The sequence below is a fragment of the Triturus cristatus genome, chromosome 4_2 (assembly GCF_964204655.1).
Source record: "Triturus cristatus chromosome 4_2, aTriCri1.1, whole genome shotgun sequence".
NCBI classification, from domain to species: domain Eukaryota; kingdom Metazoa; phylum Chordata; class Amphibia; order Caudata; family Salamandridae; genus Triturus; species Triturus cristatus.
In genome coordinates, this window is record NC_140586.1 from 492271931 (window position 1) to 492291465 (window position 19535).

The 19535-nt window shown below is 39.7% G+C and overlaps 1 protein-coding gene across 2 annotated transcripts in view; it reads right to left on the minus strand.

Moving 5' to 3' along the window:
- Positions 1–232: 232 nt before the first annotated feature.
- The window catches only part of LOC146834595 (calcium-activated chloride channel regulator 1-like), a 328733-nt gene continuing 309430 nt past the window's right edge, over positions 233–19535 (minus strand). For both annotated transcript variants that reach the window (XM_085602048.1, XM_085602049.1), the window contains one exon: positions 233–1112. In XM_085602048.1, coding sequence (XP_085458174.1) covers positions 640–1112 — 473 coding nt within the window. In that variant the 3' untranslated portion in view covers positions 233–639. The remainder of the gene's footprint in view (positions 1113–19535) is intronic.

Genomic DNA, 19535 nt, shown 5'->3' on the forward strand with positions numbered 1-19535 from the left:
TCTCTCCTATTGCCATTAATTGTGTATTGCCCTGACCTGGACACCGCCCTTTAATTCTACAAAACAGATCAATCCACTTTTATACATAATCAGGGATTACTGTCATACTAGTTAGTAAAACTGTCAGAGTTCTAGTCGATAGTAGACAAGGGATTCTAGTTGAATATGGTGTGTGCTCCAATTCTTCCTACACTCCAAAACCATTGACATAAAATAGTGGAAATATTGCTTATTTATTTTAAATCATGATGTTTATTGAGCCAACATTTTGTGCCACCTGCTTTATTTTAAGATACTATCAACTAAATTGAGGACAGAAAAAGGGATCAGACTAACAAGAAACTGATAAGGTATTAATAGTGTTTTATTACTCTCCTTTTAACAAATCATCAATTAAATAAGGAAAGCTACTAAACCACTTTATCAAACATAAACATATTCTTAATGAAAACCCAAATGGAAATGTATGCAATTTAAATCACTGTAATTTGACAGTATGAGTTGTGTTGATGGTGCCCTTTAATCTCTTTCTCTATACATCAGGTATGAATTTAATATTATGTTCACTACTCTTTTTTTCTTCATGGTTTGATTTCCACGTGTTATAGCTTATTGTCCACCAATTGATAAATGTACTAGCTACTGAATTAGGACTACATCTGCTTCCTCTATCACATCAATTTTTAGTGACTGCTGCATCCTTTCACGACTATAGATATGCCTCCGAGTTTGAAGAGAAGAAACTTTATTTAAAATATATATAAGTGCACTAATAATAAAACAACTTGCTGTTATGGAACCAATTACGACAAACATCTCATTTGAACCCTTGTTCTTTGAGACACTTTCCATAATTGCAAATGCTGGAACCCACATGTTGGCTCTCACTAGATTAGAGACTTCTGATCGAAGAGAGAATTTGTCAATGCTACATATTGCAAAGTAGAGGGATGAGCTATTTTCTACAGGTATATCCTTGAGTGGAAACATAACTGTTTCTCTGGAGCCTGCAAGTTGAGGTGTTAGAGTTGAAATGTTGAAAGACGTAGCATTTACAAAATTGTCTTTAAGCTTCCGTGGACTTTCATTCATTCGGATTTCATAGGTAGATGCTGGAGACATAAAAAGAAATCTGTCAGCATTCATTTTATGTTACATGATTAAACACATTATTACAATATGAAGAAGTTGCAGCTATGTTTTAGTTGACCTAAACATAAGGTAATGAAAAAGTGAACATCAAAATGCACTGATAAACAAAGAAACCACAATCCATTAAATAGCTTTATTTAATTTTTTATCAAAACAGTGGTTCAGCAAGATCATACTTTTGAATATGTCATTTGCTTTTCTTTCTTTACTATTTTATTGTATGTGTGCCATTTCTTTTTTTCTAAGAGTAATTATTCTGAAACAAAGAGTGGGTACTTTTTACACTTGGATCCATCAGGCAAAAGTGATAAAAATGATATCCCATGGTAATTGGCCATGTGCCATGCACAGTATTCAATTGTATACTAAGGATGGAATGGAATTTAAATTATAAGTAACCACTAGAATACGACAAATGTTGAGAAATGGATGGGAAAAGGAACAGAACATGCATTTTACTTACACACATGCTTACCTTGGAATTTGTTGGCGATTGCCATATATTCAACTGTAATACATACATGTATCAATGTACTCATTTAAAGGTATGATATTCATGCACTTTGTTGGTGGCTTAAGAGAATTTTCCTATCTCTACCCAGGTGAGTTATCAATAATCTTAAATTGTAGAATGTATGACTTGTAATAACTTTTGATGTTCCCCAAACATTTTTACATACATGTGGCACTGCTTTCTAAACACATGCTGAAAAAAAGAATTCAGGCTGCCTAAATTCCCCAATTACCTGCACAGCATACACCAAAACTATTGTGAGCAGGTATGTGTAGGACATGCATCCCTAAGGATTGGGCTATCCTTGAGTCACACATTATGGCTCAAGGGCAACTCAATCATTAAGTTTGATTTATCAAGTGACGCAGGAGGCTTCCTGCATTGTTTTAATTTACTTGCCTGGTGCAAGTGCTGTGTTGGCTGCATCACTCAGGAATACATATGGGCAAAGTAGGTGTTCCCGTGAAAAGTCCAACGCAAGCATTACACAGTAGGATTTATCAATATGTATAGCATGACGTGAAAATGGAAATGCATCAGAATGCTGCACATCGCAGGTGCTGCCAATGATGCAAGGGCATCAGTACAAAAAGATCTCCATCACAAAACTCTCTGGCAAGCTCATCTATGCCATGGAGGTAATAACTTTGCAATTGGGAGTTGGTCTGAGATGGCAAAAGCAACGGCGAAGGAGGAAGGGGCTCATATTCCAGCAATGGTACACCCTCATTGATCTCAGGGAGGAGGAGGTGATCCAATTACGCAGATTAAGGAAGGAGAGCATCCTGGGGTTGTTGCACACGATGTCTCCAAGTCTTCAACTAGCTGCTAGAAGGGCAAATGCCATCCCACTGCATGTCAAATTTATGGCAGTCCTACACATGTTGGGCTCTAAATCATTCCAAAAGACTTCTGCAATGTTGACTGGAATTTCACAGGGTGCCTTTTCTCCGTTCCTACCATCTGTGTTGGATGCCATCATTAAACCTACACAGCATTACCTAGCATTTTTAAAATGCAGCCAACAAGAACTACCCACCAGGCAAGGTTTTTAAGACATTGCGGGATTCCCACATGTGCTTGGTGCTATAGATTGCGCCCATGTGCAATTGGTGCCAACTGCAGCTACTGCCCACATTTTCAGAAATCGCAAGCATAATTACTCCATCAATGTGCAGGCAATTTTAGAACATAATGGACTGTTTACAAATGTCCTAGCAAAGTACCCAGGATGAATATATATTCAGGCACAGTACCATAAAAGATCATTGTGAGAATGGAAGATATGGAAATAGGCTTCTGATTGATAAGCTATAAAAATAATCATTAATCCTGTCTCTTTGCTTAAATACATGTTATAATTCCCAAATATAGAGTAAATAAGTAGTTGAATGTACACATAGTGCATGCATTGAAACAAATCAGATAGCCAAAACTCTACTATCAGGTGTCAAGTTTACCACTGTCACATGCAATGCAGCTCAACTAACAACGTATTTATCCTGTGTGATGTCTTGTGTGGGAGGACAAAACCACGACACCAGCATAGTGATTTCCATTATCTCATAATCCATGTGTTAAATCACTGTGTGCAGTCTACCATAAACAGATCCACCCTTACAAAATTGTGGAAGGGGCCTGTGCAATGGGGTGCAAATGCAGTATTGATATTGATAGGAAAAAGAAGTCAGAATCCTTAGATCCTCTTACAATGTGCGCAGCAGATGGCAGTAAATATAGTATAAAGACAGACACAATTACTAGGACTACAAAATCTGTGCCTCAATCTATTTTAGGGTCTGGGAAGCACACCATGTAACGCAGTAATATAGGGCCAGACGTAGCAAGGGAAATAGCGTTTGCAAACGGTGAAATTTGCAGAATATCAGCGTTTGTGATCGCAATTGAGCTCTGGGCTATGTAGGTAGGCAAATACCTACTTGCAAAATAAGGAATCGCAAAAATTGCGATTCCTTAATTTGTGCAAGCATTTAGGGAATTGCAATTTGCGATTCCCTAAATGCTATGCTGGTAGGCATCGCAAATTGTGATAATGCCTTAAGGAATCGCAATTTTAACCAACTTCAAGTTGGTGTTGTAAGTTGCGATTTCCTTTGAAAAAGCACTTTTTGCTTTTTTTAACCTGCTATGTGGCACACATACATGCCCTGAGGGCATGTATGTGCACCACATGTGCACACGTGCACCATTCAGGTGTGCAACAGGGTGTCCTTCTGGAACCCTTGCACCCTTGAAACTGCGCGCGCAATTTGCGAGTACCTATTGGGTACTCGCAAATTGTGCACGCAATTCCCATTCATTCCTATAGGCCTCTTGGCCCATAGGAATGAATGGGAAGTCATTCCTTATTTGCGACTCGCAATTTGCGAGTCGCAAATAAGGAATGTGTAGGAATCGCAAAAATTGTTGCGATTCCTACCTACATAGCATTTTGCAAGTCCTTAATAGCGATTCCCTAAAAATCGCTATTCAGGATTTGCTAAACTGCTTTTACCTGCATCTGGCTCATAGTCCATACCTACTGTCAGTCTGGCAATTTGTCCAATATGTTGAGTTAATGCGTATGAATGACCATGACACACCTATGTCAGTGGTTCCCAAAGTTTTAGAACTGCCGGTCCCTTGACCTTTTGCCCATTGGCTGCAGCTTACCATTATATTACATTTTTTGGGCAAGTGGGGTGGGGGGTGTAAGTTGGCCTTGGGAGCATTTCTATTTTCCTCCCTGAAAATAATTGGGATGAAGCCGATGAAGATATTATAAATATAAATGTCCCAAACGAAAAATATAACAGCTCTTTGTCAGAAACAATACTCTGGGGTCTGCATATGGAATTTTGTAAATCTACTTTTTGTTTTAAAAATTGCTTCTAAGCTAAGTGCTTACTTTTGGGAACCAAGTGGAGTGAGAGATGGACAGGGGAAGAAATAAATCGTTTTCAGGGACACCTTGTAAGAGATCACATAGGAGCCCTCCTACGGGCCATTTTAGTTGTTAAGGAGCTACTTTTTATGTATGAGTGGTGCTTCACAAATCTTATTAGCTATTAGTCCACTTTAGTAAGGTTCTAGCGTTATATATATATATATTCACTGAAAAAACCATAGGTTTCACACATGTTATAGTTAGCGGAAATTTTACTGATAAAAAACCAATGAAATTCCCCCGTTATAGTTAGTGCAGGCAACTATAACTCACGCGACCGCAATCCTCTGCTGATGACATATGTGTCTTTATGAAAAAAAAATATTTGTAATATATGTATAGCTAAAAATTTATGGAAGAAGACATGGGCAAATAAGTGTCTAAATACAGTATTAGCATCAGCAGAGGATTGCGGTCGCGTGAGTTATGGTTGCCTGCAGACTTAAGACAGACTTAATACAAACTTAAGACAAAATCCTAACTTAAGTCTGTCTTAAGTCTGTCTTAAGTTTGTCTTAAGTTTGTCTTAAGTTTGTCTTAAGTCTGTCTTAAGTCTGTCTTAAGTTTGTCTTAAGTCTGTCTTAAGTCTGTCTTAAGTCTGTTTTAAGTTTGTCTTAAGACAAACTTAAGACAAAATCCTAACTTCTGTGAATACCAAAAGTAGTAAGTTTAGAATTTTGTCTTAAGTTAGTTCTGTGAATCGGGCCCTCTGTCATTATTTAATGTATGGTTTCTTCTATCTTTTTGAGTGCGATGAGATTGTAGGCTAGATACTCTGAAGACAATCTTGATAAATTGAGTGTTAATATTGGGGTCTTTGAGAACAATAAGTGTGGTGATGTTGTTGCTTTATTAGGATCAATATTGCAGCAGAATTGTTTGGTAAAAGATGTGCTTGCATTGCACTTTAGCATGTTATATATTATTTAGTTGTTACCTCATTATGGGGAACATTCCTGACATGCCCATATTTTGCACTTGCGGAAATTTGCACATTGCCCAGTTTGCACATTTGCTCAATATTTCTGCTATCACGCTGAGTAACTGTCATATTGCATTTTGCACAGTCTATGCATTGGCTAAACAGTATTATGTAATAGACATCTAGCATTACTATCCCAATAGAATACCATTGTTTGCCCACATGGACTTTCAACTTTGATGAACTTGGCATATTCTGTATTTTGCAATTTTGCACAATTGTTTTTTGCACACTTTGCGCCTAAATTGACAAGAGTTGTATCAACATTGTAAATCCTTGTAGTTACCGAGTCCGGTTTTAAGATCTCATGGCTATATATACACGTATATATATTTTTTTTCTATCTATTGGCCCGAATATCACGTGATATAATTACTTGCACTTTAAATTTCTTGGCTTCTACCACATGCGTCATGTGATCAAGGCCTAAGTGTGGAGGCCGAAACGCGTCATGGTGGTGCGTGGTGCACCCATGGTTAAATAAAATTACCTTGCACTGAATGGATCTGGGTATATATATATATATATATATATATATATTACCTACTGGCGGTCGCCAGTAGGTAGTTATAGTTAGGACCCTGTTTCCATAGGAAAACCGCAACATTCTATTTTGAATAACTTTGGCGCCGGTCGACGAATCCTCGCGAAATTTTCAAAACTAATGGAGCGCTACGCTCCGCTCCTACCCTGAAAGTCTCGGGGGGATTCGTCAAGCGGGGGCTGAGATAAAAGGGGGGTCCCAAAACGAGTTTTTCACATGCATTTTTCCATAGGACCTTTAGACACAGCTACAGCCCGAACGGCTGAACAGAGTTCCTTGAAATTTGGCAGAGAGGTAGTCTACAGGTCAAGGAAGTGCCTTTTGTAGGTTTGGTGTAAATCTGTTCAGTAGATTCTGAGAAAATAGCCTTTAAATCAATATATATATCTGAGCCAGCTTACGGTGCGCTTACGGTGCGCTTACCGTACACGTACGGTGACGTGCGCGAGCGCGATTCTGATTGGCTGTTAGATCTTAGTAAACATTCGAATCGGTCGAAACCAGGAAGTGGCGGCCGCCATTTTCTCTCTCGCACTCTGAGAGGGGGTTAAAAAACAAAGAGCAAAAACATGTAAAGGGGCTGTTTAGACAGCTCCTAAGCACCTAGCCATGTTGAGGGAGTCCCCAAAGTTCCCCTAAAGCAAAAAACGGAACTTTCATTTTTTTGATAATTTCGCCGATTACGCTTACCGTACGCGTACGGTAAAAATTAAAAAAAATAATAATATATCCACACTCTCCCCACCCCATGTCCAAATGGTGCCCGAAGGTCACCATTTGTGCATGGCTTATCTATTATAGTGAAAAAATAAAATATTACCTTTCACAGCGAAGCGCATCATATGTCCTCCATGTGCGCACGGTGCGCGAAGCGCATCGGGCGTACATGGCCCACCGTGCGTGCACGGCACTAACTGCGTAAAGTGGGCGCGCGGTGCGCAAAGCGCACCGCGTGCTCACTGTGCGCGCACGGTCTGTAGCAGGCAGGCAGAAGCTGATCAGGACTTGCATGTGAACCCAAGTGAGATGGCTTACAAGCTAAAACTAGAGCCTCAACAAGGTTTGCACCCAGTTTTCGCCTCACCTGAAGTGTAGCTTGACAGGCAGGTAGCACTGCAACACCCTCCATGAATCTCTGCTGGAGCACCTCTTTCCATGTCCAATAAATCCTATGTACAAGCCAGGTACTTGGGTTTTGTGTTATCGTGGGACCTCAATATGAAAGCAAAAGCGGGATTAGTAGGGAGAGCAGCCCTTGTCTTCCTTGATCTATCGGCAGCATTGGATGCAGTCAATCACGAGTGGTTGATAGACCGTCTTCACAATATCTGGATCAGAGGGGCTGCTCTGGCCCTACTAAGATCTTTTTGGTCCATGTCCGTTCATGCTGTGACGGTGTGGAAGGGGCCTGTGCAATGGGGTGCAAATGCAGTATTGATATTGATAGGAAAAAGAAGTCAGAATCCTTAGATCCTCTTACAATGTGCGCAGCAGATGGCAGTAAATATAGTATAAAGACAGACATAATTACTAGGACTACAAAATCTGTGCCTTAATCTATTTTAGGGTCTGGGAAGCACACCATGTAACGCAGTAATATAGGGCCAGACGTAGCAAGGGAAATAGCGTTTGCAAACGGTGAAATTTGCAGAATATCAGCGTTTGTGATCGCAATTGAGCTCTGGGCTATGTAGGTAGGCAAATACCTACTTGCAAAATAAGGAATCGCAAAAATTGCGATTCCTTAATTTGTGCAAGCATTTAGGAAATTGCAATTTGCGATTCCCTAAATGCTATGCTGGTAGGCATCGCAAATTGCGATAATGCCTTAAGGAATCGCAATTTTAACCAACTTCAAGTTGGTGTTGTAAGTTACGATTTCCTTTGAAAAAGGACTTTTTGCTTATTTTAACCTGCTATGTGGCACACATACTTGCCCTGAGGGCATGTATGTGCACCACATGTGCACACATGCACCATTCAGGTGTGCAACAGGGTGTCCTTCTGGAACCCTTGAAACTGCGCGCGCAATTTGCGAGTACCTATTGGGTACTCGCAAATTGTGCACGCAATTCCCATTCATTCCTATAGGCCTCTTGGCCCATAGAAATGTGTAGGAATCGCAAAAATTGTTGCGATTCCTACCTACATAGCATTTTGCAAGTCCTTAATAGCGATTCCCTAAAAATCGCTATTCAGGATTTGCTAAACTGCTTTTACCTGCATCTGGCTCATAGTCCATGCCTACTGTCAGTCTGGCAATTTGTCCAATATGTTGAGTTAATGCGTATGAATGACCATGACACACCTATGTCAGTGGTTCCCAAATGTTTTAGAACTGCCGGTCCCTTGACCTTTTGCCCATTGGCTGCAGCTTACCATTATATTACATTTTTTGGGCAAGTGGGGTGGGGGGTGTAAGTTGGCCTTGGGAGCATTTCTATTTTCCTCCCTGAAAATAATTGGGATGAAGCCGATGAAGATATTATAACTATAAATGTCCCAAACGAAAAATATAACAGCTCTTTGTCAGAAACAATACTCTGGGGTCTGCATATGGAATTTTGTAAATCTACTTTTAGTTTTAAAAATTGCTTCTAAGCTAAGTGCTTACTTTTGGGAACCAAGTGGAGTGAGAGATGGACAGGGGAAGAAATAAATCGTTTTCAGGGACACCTTGTAAGAGATCGCATAGGAGCCCTCCTACGGGCCATTTTAGTTGTTAAGGAGCTACTTTTTATGTATGAGTGGTGCTTCACAAATCTTATTAGCTATTAGTCCACTTTAGTAAGGTTCTAGCGTTATATATATATATATTCACTGAAAAAACCATAGGTTTCACACATGTTATAGTTAGCGGAAATTTTACTGATAAAAAAACAATGAAATTCCCCCGTTATAGTTAGTGCAGGCAACTATAACTCACGCGACCGCAATCCTCTGCTGATGACATATGCGTCTTTATGAAAAAAAAATATTTGTAATATATGTATAGCTAAAAATTTATGGAAGAAGACATGGGCAAATAAGTGTCTAAATACAGTATTAGCATCAGTAGAGGATTGCGGTCGCGTGAGTTATAGTTGCCTGCAGACTTAAGACAGACTTAATACAAACTTAAGACAAAATCCTAACTTAAGTCTGTCTTAAGTCTGTCTTAAGTTTGTCTTAAGTTTGTCTTAAGTTTGTCTTAAGTCTGTCTTAAGTCTGTCTTAAGTTTGTCTTAAGTCTGTCTTAAGTCTGTCTTAAGTCTGTTTTAAGTTTGTCTTAAGACAAACTTAAGACAAAATCCTAACTTCTGTGAATACCAAAAGTAGTAAGTTTAGGATTTTGTCTTAAGTTAGTTCTGTGAATCGGGCCCTCTGTCATTATTTAATGTATGGTTTCTTCTATCTTTTTGAGTGCGATGAGATTGTAGGCTAGATACTCTGAAGACAATCTTGATAAATTGAGTGTTAATATTGGGGTCTTTGAGAACAATAAGTGTGGTGATGTTGTTGCTTTATTAGGATCAATATTGCAGCAGAATTGTTTGGTAAAAGATGTGCTTGCATTGCACTTTAGCATGTTATATATTATTTAGTTGTTACCTCATTATGGGGAACATTCCTGACATGCCCATATTTTGCACTTGCGGAAATTTGCACATTGCCCAGTTTGCACATTTGCTCAATATTTCTGCTATCACGCTGAGTAACTGTCATATTGCATTTTGCACAGTCTATGCATTGGCTAAACAGTATTATGTAATAGACATCTAGCATTACTATCCCAATAGAATACCATTGTTTGCCCACATGGACTTTCAACTTTGATGAACTTGGCATATTCTGTATTTTGCAATTTTGCACAATTGTTTTTTGCACACTTTGCGCCTAAATTGACAAGAGTTGTATCAACATTGTAAATCCTTGTAGTTACTGAGTCCGGTTTTAAGATCTCATGGCTATATATACACGTATATATATTTTTTTTCTATCTATATGGCCCGAATATCACGTGATATAATTACTTGCACTTTAAATTTCTTGGCTTCTACCACATGCGTCATGTGATCAAGGCCTAAGTGTGGAGGCCGAAACGCATCATGGTGGTGCGTGGTGCACCCATGGTTAAATAAAATTACCTTGCACTGAATGGATCTGGGTATATATATATATATATATATATTACCTACTGGCGGTCGCCAATAGGTAGTTATAGTTAGGACCCTGTTTCCATAGGAAAACCGCAACATTCTATTTTGAATAACTTTGGCGCCGGTCGACGAATCCTCGCGAAATTTTCAAAACTAATGGGGCGCTACGCTCCGCTCCTACCCTGAAAGTCTCGGGGGGATTCGTCAAGCGGGGGCTGAGATAAAAGGGGGGTCCCAAAACGCGTTTTTCCCATGCATTTTTCCATAGGACCTTTAGACACAGCTACAGCCCGAACGGCTGAACAGAGTTCCTTGAAATTTGGCAGAGAGGTAGTCTACAGGTCAAGGAAGTGCCTTTTGTAGGTTTGGTGTAAATCTGTTCAGTAGATTCTGAGAAAATAGCCTTTAAATCAATATATATATCTGAGCCAGCTTACGGTGCGCTTACGGTGCGCTTACCGTACGCGTACGGTGACGTGCGCGAGCGCGATTCTGATTGGCTGTTAGATCTTAGTAAACATTCGAATCGGTCAAAACCAGGAAGTGGCGGCCGCCATTTTCTCTCTCGCACTCTGAGAGGGGGTTAAAAAACAAAGAGCAAAAACATGTAAAGGGGCTGTTTAGACAGCTCCTAAGCACCTAGCCATGTTGAGGGAGTCCCCAAAGTTCCCCTAAAGCAAAAAACGGAACTTTCATTTTTTCGATAATTTCGCCGATTACGCTTACCGTACGCGTACGGTAAAAATTAAAAAAAAATATATATATCCACACTCTCCCCACCCCATGTCCAAATGGTGCCCGAAGGTCACCATTTGTGCATGGCTTATCTATTATAGTGAAAAAATAAAATATTACCTTTCACAACGAAGCGCATCATATGTCCTCCATGTGCGCACGGTGCGCGAAGCGCATCGGGCGTACATGGCCCATCTAGCGTAACGTGGGCACGCGGTGCGCGTAGCACACCGCGTGCCCACCGTGCGTGCACGGCACTAACTGCGTAAAGTGGGCGCGCGGTGCGCAAAGCACACCGCGTGCTCACTGTGCGCGCACGGTCTGTAGCAGGCAGGCAGAAGCTGATCAGGACTTGCATGTGAACCCAAGTGAGATGGCTTACAAGCTAAAACTAGAGCCTCAACAAGGTTTGCACCCAGTTTTCGCCTCACCTGAAGTGTAGCTTGACAGGCAGGTAGCACTGCAACACCCTCCATGAATCTCTGCTGAGCACCTCTTTCCATGTCCAATAAATCCTATGTACAAGCCAGGTACTTGGGTATTGTGTTATCGTGGGACCTCAATATGAAAGCTAAAGCGGGATTAGTAGGGAGAGCAGCCCTTGTCTTCCTTGATCTATCGGCAGCATTGGATGCAGTCAATCACGAGTGGTTGATAGACCGTCTTCACAATATCTGGATCAGAGGGGCTGCTCTGGCCCTACTAAGATCTTTTTTTCTTGCACTGGAACAATCTGTGGCACTGAAGGAGTCCGTTTGAGAACCCTTCTCATTGCGATGGGGTTCCCTCAGGGGTACTCGCTAAGTCCAATGCTGTTTAAAGTGTACGGTACTTTCTGGCCAATTTGATCAGCTCTTTCGGATTCTCCCTTACATCCTATGCTGACGACACATAGATGGCTGTCACCCTCTACAGCCTTGACAATGACCCTGGAATTAGATTCCACAACGGTATGGGGGAAGTGAGTGACTGGACTAACAAAAACTGCTTGAAATTAAATTCTGGGAAGTCAGTGGTCATCCTATCTGGCAATCAGGTCTCTTTTTTGTCCCCATCCTGGTGACCGCATGAGCTGAGAACTCTTACGACTCTAGTTAGGAAGGCTAGAAATAAAGGAGTGTGAGTTGACAACAAGCTAACCTATGGTGATCAAGTTATTGCTGGCATTCCCTCCTCCTTTTACACATTAAGGATAGTAAAAAAAATCCTTCCATACATTTCTCCTGATTCACCAGAAACGATAGTCACATCCTTTGTGCTTTCTAAAATAGATTACCGCAATAATCTATACTTAAATATGCAACAGCAACTCGTAAACAAACTCTGGAAAATGCTGCTATACACTTGCTGTTAAGGCCTCCTAAATGTCAATCCGCCACTCAAGCCATTCAAAAACGACATTGGCTTCCATTCAGGCAAAGGATCATCTAAAAAGCTCTGTGTATTGTGGACTGTTTGAGATGCATCTTCAAATAGTATTGTCCAGGCTGTAGTCCTATGGGGACAGAAATGCCATACTCCCCATGTTCAAATGCTCCTCCTGAAGAAGCAGAAGAAGCTTTGTTACTTGAACAGCTAAAGCATGGAATACTTTACCTCTGCATACTAAATCCATGACTGGCCTGCTATTTTTCAGAAAAGCATTAAAAAACATGGTTGTTTCATAATCTGTAAGCTCTCTTTCAACTGGTTTAAGCAGAGATAGTGTATACACAAAATGGACTGTCCCTAGTTTGGGTTCCTACAGTTTCCTACAGACTTTTATTGAGGTGCATCACCTGTGGGGGCATCTCGCAAAAAGTGATGGACTGGCCTCACACACCATCCGGTGTCATGCTTCATCATAGGCTGTCCTCGCCCTCTAAAACCTTTGTTTGATAGAGGACGGGCATACACCTGGAGACAGGGATGCACTTCTAAAACTAAGAGGTGGCCCGTGAAGTAGTGAGAGGTGATCTAAAAACTATTACACTTGGCAATAAAGTATTTTATTCCAGAGGCCAGGGCATGGTATTAAAAGAAAGTGAACGGTGACATGGGACGTTACTCTCCCTCCACCGTGTTAAGTGTGGTCAACATGTTTCTGCCTTCGTGTCCCCGTAGGGTATGTAGCATTCGTCAGGACCTAAGGGTTTAAAATAAAGTGGGCTCAGCCTCTTTGCACGTAGTGCTAAAAGGAACTGCCACTCAAGGGACGGGGTTGTAGGTATCTAAATGCCCGCTCAGTGTAGTACTGGAGTGAGTTAATCTATATATATATATTACCTACTGGCGGTTGCCAGTAGGTAGTTATATTAAGGACCTACTTACTTTAGGAAAATGGCAGCATTCTATTCACAATAACTTTGGCACCGATTGATGAATCTTCATGAAATTCGCTAAACCAATTCTTTGTTGAGATCAGCTCCTATGTTAAAAGTTTGGGGGTGATTCATCAAGGGGGGGCCGAGAAAAAAGGGGGGTCCCAAAACGTGGTTTTTTCAATGTTAATATCCATAGGAAACTTTAGACAAGGCTACAGGTAGAACGGGTGAACGGAATTACCCCAAATTTAGCAGGGAGAAGGGTATTGGTCTAGAAAGCACGCTTTTGTTTATTTGGTGTAAATCCGTTCAGTAGTTTTTGAGAAATATCGAAATTTACAGATATCGATATTTGGGAATTCTGCCATCTGATTGGCTGAGGCGTTACGAGCACGAGCTTGCTGCTGATTGGCTGCAAGCATTTGAAACAAGAAAGTGTTGGCTGCCATTGTGTGATTCCGTTGACGCGAGTAAGGGGACAAAGGTCAAAAAAAGTAGGAAATAGGAGGGTAGAAGCACTGTAACCTCTGTGGGGTGTTTATGGTGTGCTTTAGAGGGGGTGCAAAGTGAACTAATCATACCTACCGGTGTGAAAGTGCTAGGCTACGAAAATTAAGTGAGGTATTGCGAAGATTCGTCAACCGGCGCCAGACTTATTGGGAATAGAATGTTGCGGATTTCCTATGGAAAATAGGTCCTAACTATAGCTACCTTACCAGTAGGTAATATATATATATGGTATTTAATATTTAATATTTAAGGTTCATTATTTATTGTGTATATTTATGTGTGTTTTATTATATATATATTTATGCACAATTGACTTTTTAACCTTTTAACCATCCTAATTATGAATTGTTGTTATTTAAATATATTTATTCAGGATATTTATTCATATGACTAAATTTTAGAATATGTTGGGCTCTAACACAATAAGAGAAATTTTTGAACAGATATACACACACAGATTGTGTTCAAATATATGTATATGTTCATTCATCGTCATTTTTTATATATTTATATATTTCATGATTTTTTTCTCTTGACCTTTTGAGAAGCCATAAGTGGCACCAGTGACAATTATTCAACCTCATTCCATCAGGATCAACATGAGTGTTATTTTACTGCATTTTATTCAATTTTATCATATTTTTATTTGGGATTACCAATAAATTGGGCCCAAATTTTCTGAACCGATATCACTAGTATTTAAAGGTGAGCATTACAGGATTTAGCCAGAGATTTCATGTGAAGGTTCAAATAACAATAGCTCGATATTACTAAAATTGAAAGGTGAGCATAACAGGATTTATCCTGAAATTTTACGTGAAGGTTCAAATAATAATGACCTACCATACACCTATGCTGATTAACCATCAAGCGGAAATGAAATTTATAAAGGAAACCTTTGTTGAAGTACTGCCCAATCAGATGACATGATGTATAAAATGTAAAAAAATATTTTTCCTTTAAATACCGTATGCCATTGGATAAACTGCGTCATGTGATCAAGTCCCCCAGGAGGGATGAAACGCGTAATGGCTGCCTTGTTTGTTTAAGTCTTGAATAAACGAACAGATATTTGAAAAGAATCTTGTGGTCCGTGCTCCCTTCTGCTCAGCTGGTCGGATACGAGAGAGGAGAGTGCTTTGCCGATATATATATATATGTATATATATCGATATATATATATATATTATGCTCCGTGGGGAATGTCCAACAAATTAGGCAGCACTCGGGCACAAAAGAGCTTACCCCATTCGCTTTATTAGGTACAGCAGTCACGTTAGTCCAGAAATTAAAAGCTGCGGTCCACAACCCTGACGCGTTTCGAGTGATTCTCTTTTTCAAAGGGTAAATGCAGTCCAGAGCGCAAATGCGGCAACACCTTCCCTTGCATTTACACCATATCGTGAGTCCTGATTGGACGCCTCAAATGAGTAGATAATTTGTTGGACATTCCCCACGGAGCATAATATATATATATTCAATTATACAGGTCCCCGGCGGTTTTTTACATTTGTATTTAACTTAAGTTATTAGATCTATTGGGTAACGTTCTATTACCCGATTCAGTCAGTTCCTTGATTTGAGTACTCCCCCCTGAGTGTGAATATAAGATAATCATCGTTACCATAATCACATATACAGTAATCTTACTATTTAAAAAAAAAACTTTATCTCACAGGTGCGGCTTATCGGTTCACATATTTCACTTTGCACATTTGCACATATCATTCATGTGACTACACTCATGACGTTAGTTTAAATTCACACAGACTTGCTTATAGCGTCACCTTTAACAAGGGATTTATCCCGTAATATGTCATCATGGACTGGATTATGAAGGTGGAAGGCTACTGTGGTGTTTTCTGTAAATATGTTCCCATTCAGATTACACACGAGATGGGATCTTTTTACATCACAAGTCAGCTACAGTTTAAACATGAGGTCTCGTCAAAAGAATCGTAATATTTTAGATTCATGATGTATATTATCCCATGTTCTTTCAGATGTTCCTTTGCCTAGCACCGTATTCTTACTCTACAGCCGTTGGATAACAGACACATGTCTACTGGCAAATGCATATTTAATTGAATGTATCTTCATGATATACTCAGGTGGTTGCGCTAAGCATACACAACAGCGATATTTTGCCCAAATGAAAGAATATACATTTATTTATTCTTTGTAAAATTGATTGCACTTACATCGATTTTAAAAATGTTATATTTATTTATTTGATGTATATACCAACAGAGGTTTTTAAATTATTTATAATTCGATTACCCAGCTGATGCAGCTTTTAAATGCGGTGTTTTGCACAGTTCTATTTGACAAGTCTGTTATCTATGTTCATTTGTAGGTAGTCACATGATTATTTGAATGTATGCACATTCACTTTATAAGCCATCTCACTATTGGATCATGTTGTCATGTGATCAAGGCTCGGAGGAGCCGAAACATTATGGCGGCAGAAAGGCACAAAATAAAATAATCAGCAATAATTGGTCCGTGTCCGTTCATGCTGTGACGGTGTGGAGTGGCAATCGCAGCAAGCTTACGGATTCATTCATATATATATATATATATATATATTACCTACTGGCGGTCGCCAGTAGGTAGTTATAGTTAGGACCGTGTTTCCATAGGAAATCCGCAACATTCTATTTTGAATAACTTTGGCGCCGATTGACGAATCCTGGCGAAATTTTCAAAATAGGTGGGGCGCTCCGCTCCTATCCTGAAAGTCTTGGGGGGATTCGTCAAGCGGGGGCTGAGAAAAAGGGGGGGTCCCAAAACGTGTTTTCTCCATGCATTTTTCCATAGGACCTTTAGTCCAAGCTACAGCCCGAATGGCTGAACAGAATTACTTGAAATTTGGCACAGAGGTAGTCCTCAGGTCAGGGATGTGCCTTTTGTAGGTCTGGTGTAAATGTGTTCAGTATTTGCTGAGAAAATAGCATTTAAATCAATATATATACCTGTAAGCGCGCTCCGAGCGCGTACGGTAAGCTTACCGTACGCGCACGCTGCCGTGCGCGAGCTTAATTCTGATTGGTGGTTACATGACTGTAAACATTCGAATCGGTCGAAATCAGGAAGTGTCGGCCGCCATTTTGTGTGTCTCACACTGATAAACAAAGGAGGAGAACGTGGAAAGGGGGCAACGAAGAGAGTTGCAGACCCCCTAGCGTTTGTCAGGGGGTCCAAGAAGGTCACAAAAGTATGAAAAATACATAATTTTTTATTTTTTTAAATTGCTGGGTGCGCGTACGGTAAGCTTACCGTACGCGCACGGTAAAAAAATTTTTTTAAAAAAAAAAAAGGTTTGTTGAAGATATTAACTATGTTATACAACTATACCTAACCAATTATTTAAAAAAGGTGAATCTTTAAAAATTGAAGAATAAATTAAAACCTTGAATATATACATAGGTAGAATAGTGTTTAAAGGAAAAAATAAAAAGGAAAAAAATGATGTAAAAAAGAAAAAAAAACAATAAAAAATCATAGGTTTCACACACATTATTGTTAGGAAATAAAATTCAAAAAACCATGCAAAAACACAAAAAAATATAGCTTTCACACGCGTTATATTTAGAAATTAGCTTTTAAAAAACCTTGCAAATTGATTGAAAAAACCATAGGTTTCACACACGTTATAGTTAGGAATTAGCATTTAAAAAACCTTGCAAATTCAATGAAAAAACCATAGGTTTCACAAATGTTATAGTTAGCTGGACATTTCGCTCGTAAAAAACCAATGAAATTCCCCCGTTATAGTTAGTTCAGCTAACTATAACTCGCGCACCCGCAATCCACTGCTGATGACGTCACATATTACATCACTCATGACATGGCCAGTGACATCACTCATGACATCACTGATGACATCTCAAATGACATCACTGATGACATCACTGATGACGTCAACAATGTGATAAATTACAACATCTTTTCACACCCTTATAAAACCTTTGATAAACCAACTCAAAATTAAAGAGTTCCATTCTCATATCCATAAATAATGCAATACCAATAACTGCATACCCACATATTAACTTTTAGGTCTTCATACACCTACACACACTCACGTGAAAAGTCACTCATACTTACAGTCACTCCATACAAGACTATCATATGCATTAATACACCTATATAGACACTCACACACTACCAATCATGCATAGAGGTACTCTCAGACCTACTCAATCATGCAAATAATCACACTCCCATTTACTCACCTATGTGGTTATACACACTCAAGTCATAAAAAAAGTTCCACATTCTTACCCTCTTATAGAATCATTCATACAAGCACACACTCATCCATGCAGTCACTTTCACAATCACACACTCTCATATCTACTCATTTATATACTGTTACATGCACATATACTGCCTTTTACATATGTAGTTAGTCACAAATGTACTACTGAGATATACATTCAATCCCTAACACACTCATACATACACTCACTCAACGATACAGTTCATCACAGATGCACTCTTAAAACCATGCACCCATAGAATCACCCACTCACACATTTATGCATAGAGTCACACACACCCTACCCACACAAACACTTAGGCACCCATACAGATACTTAGACAACCAATCAATAACCCATATAGTCACTCATATAGCTATTCACAAAACCATGCAGCCACTTATACACCACCAACAGACACATACAGACATTCACACAGTTTAGTCACTAGTCTGCAATAGGATACATTTAATGACTCACTTAAAGAGTCAGTTACGCACCTAGAAAATCATCCATTCACACACTTATACACCCACTCATTCTTCAACAGGCCTTTCCCTATATATATATTAAACATATTAAAATTGGTCAGAAACACACATTCACTGGATGATGTCATCAGTGATGTCATCAGTGATGTCATTTGAGATGTCATCAGTGATGTCATGAGTGATGTCACTGACCATGTCATGAGTGATGTAATATGTGACGTCATCAGCAGTGGATTGCGGGTGCGCGAGTTATAGTTAGCTGAACTAACTATAACGGGGGAATTTCATTGGTTTTTTACGAGCGAAATGTCCAGCTAACTATAACATTTGTGAAACCTATGGTTTTTTCATTGAATTTGCAAGGTTTTTTAAATGCTAATTCCTAACTATAACGTGTGTGAAACCTATGGTTTTTTCAGTGAATATATATATAGTTATAATCAGCCACAGTGTATTCAATGTAGGTACCACTCCATCTCCTTTAGCCCAATGTTTGAATTGTCATTATACTTCAGCAGAACGAGCAGACTTCAGCCCGTTCTGCGCATGCGGTAACACTTGATCCAGCCGCGCGGACTCAGAAAGGGACTGCGCATTTGCGCAGTCAGTACACTGACACCTGCGCACAGTCAGTAGCGGCAACTGTTTCCTTAGCAATAGTGGTCAATAACAACAAACGGTTCGGGAGTGACCTAGTGAAATAAATAGCACACGCGCACCTATAGAACACGTAGGTATGGGCGTTACTCTGTGTTTAACCAATACGTGAGGGCAAATTCAGCCACGCCCTCTACCAGGTGATCAGGCGTGGAGCTAGCAAGACACAGGAAATGCAACAGGCGTTTCCAATCAATCGCTTATTAGCAATTAACCTTAGTATTTAAACCGGCTCCTGGTTCACCACCATTCAACGATGGGGAGACTGAGAGGACGACCGTAGATACAAAGGCTGGA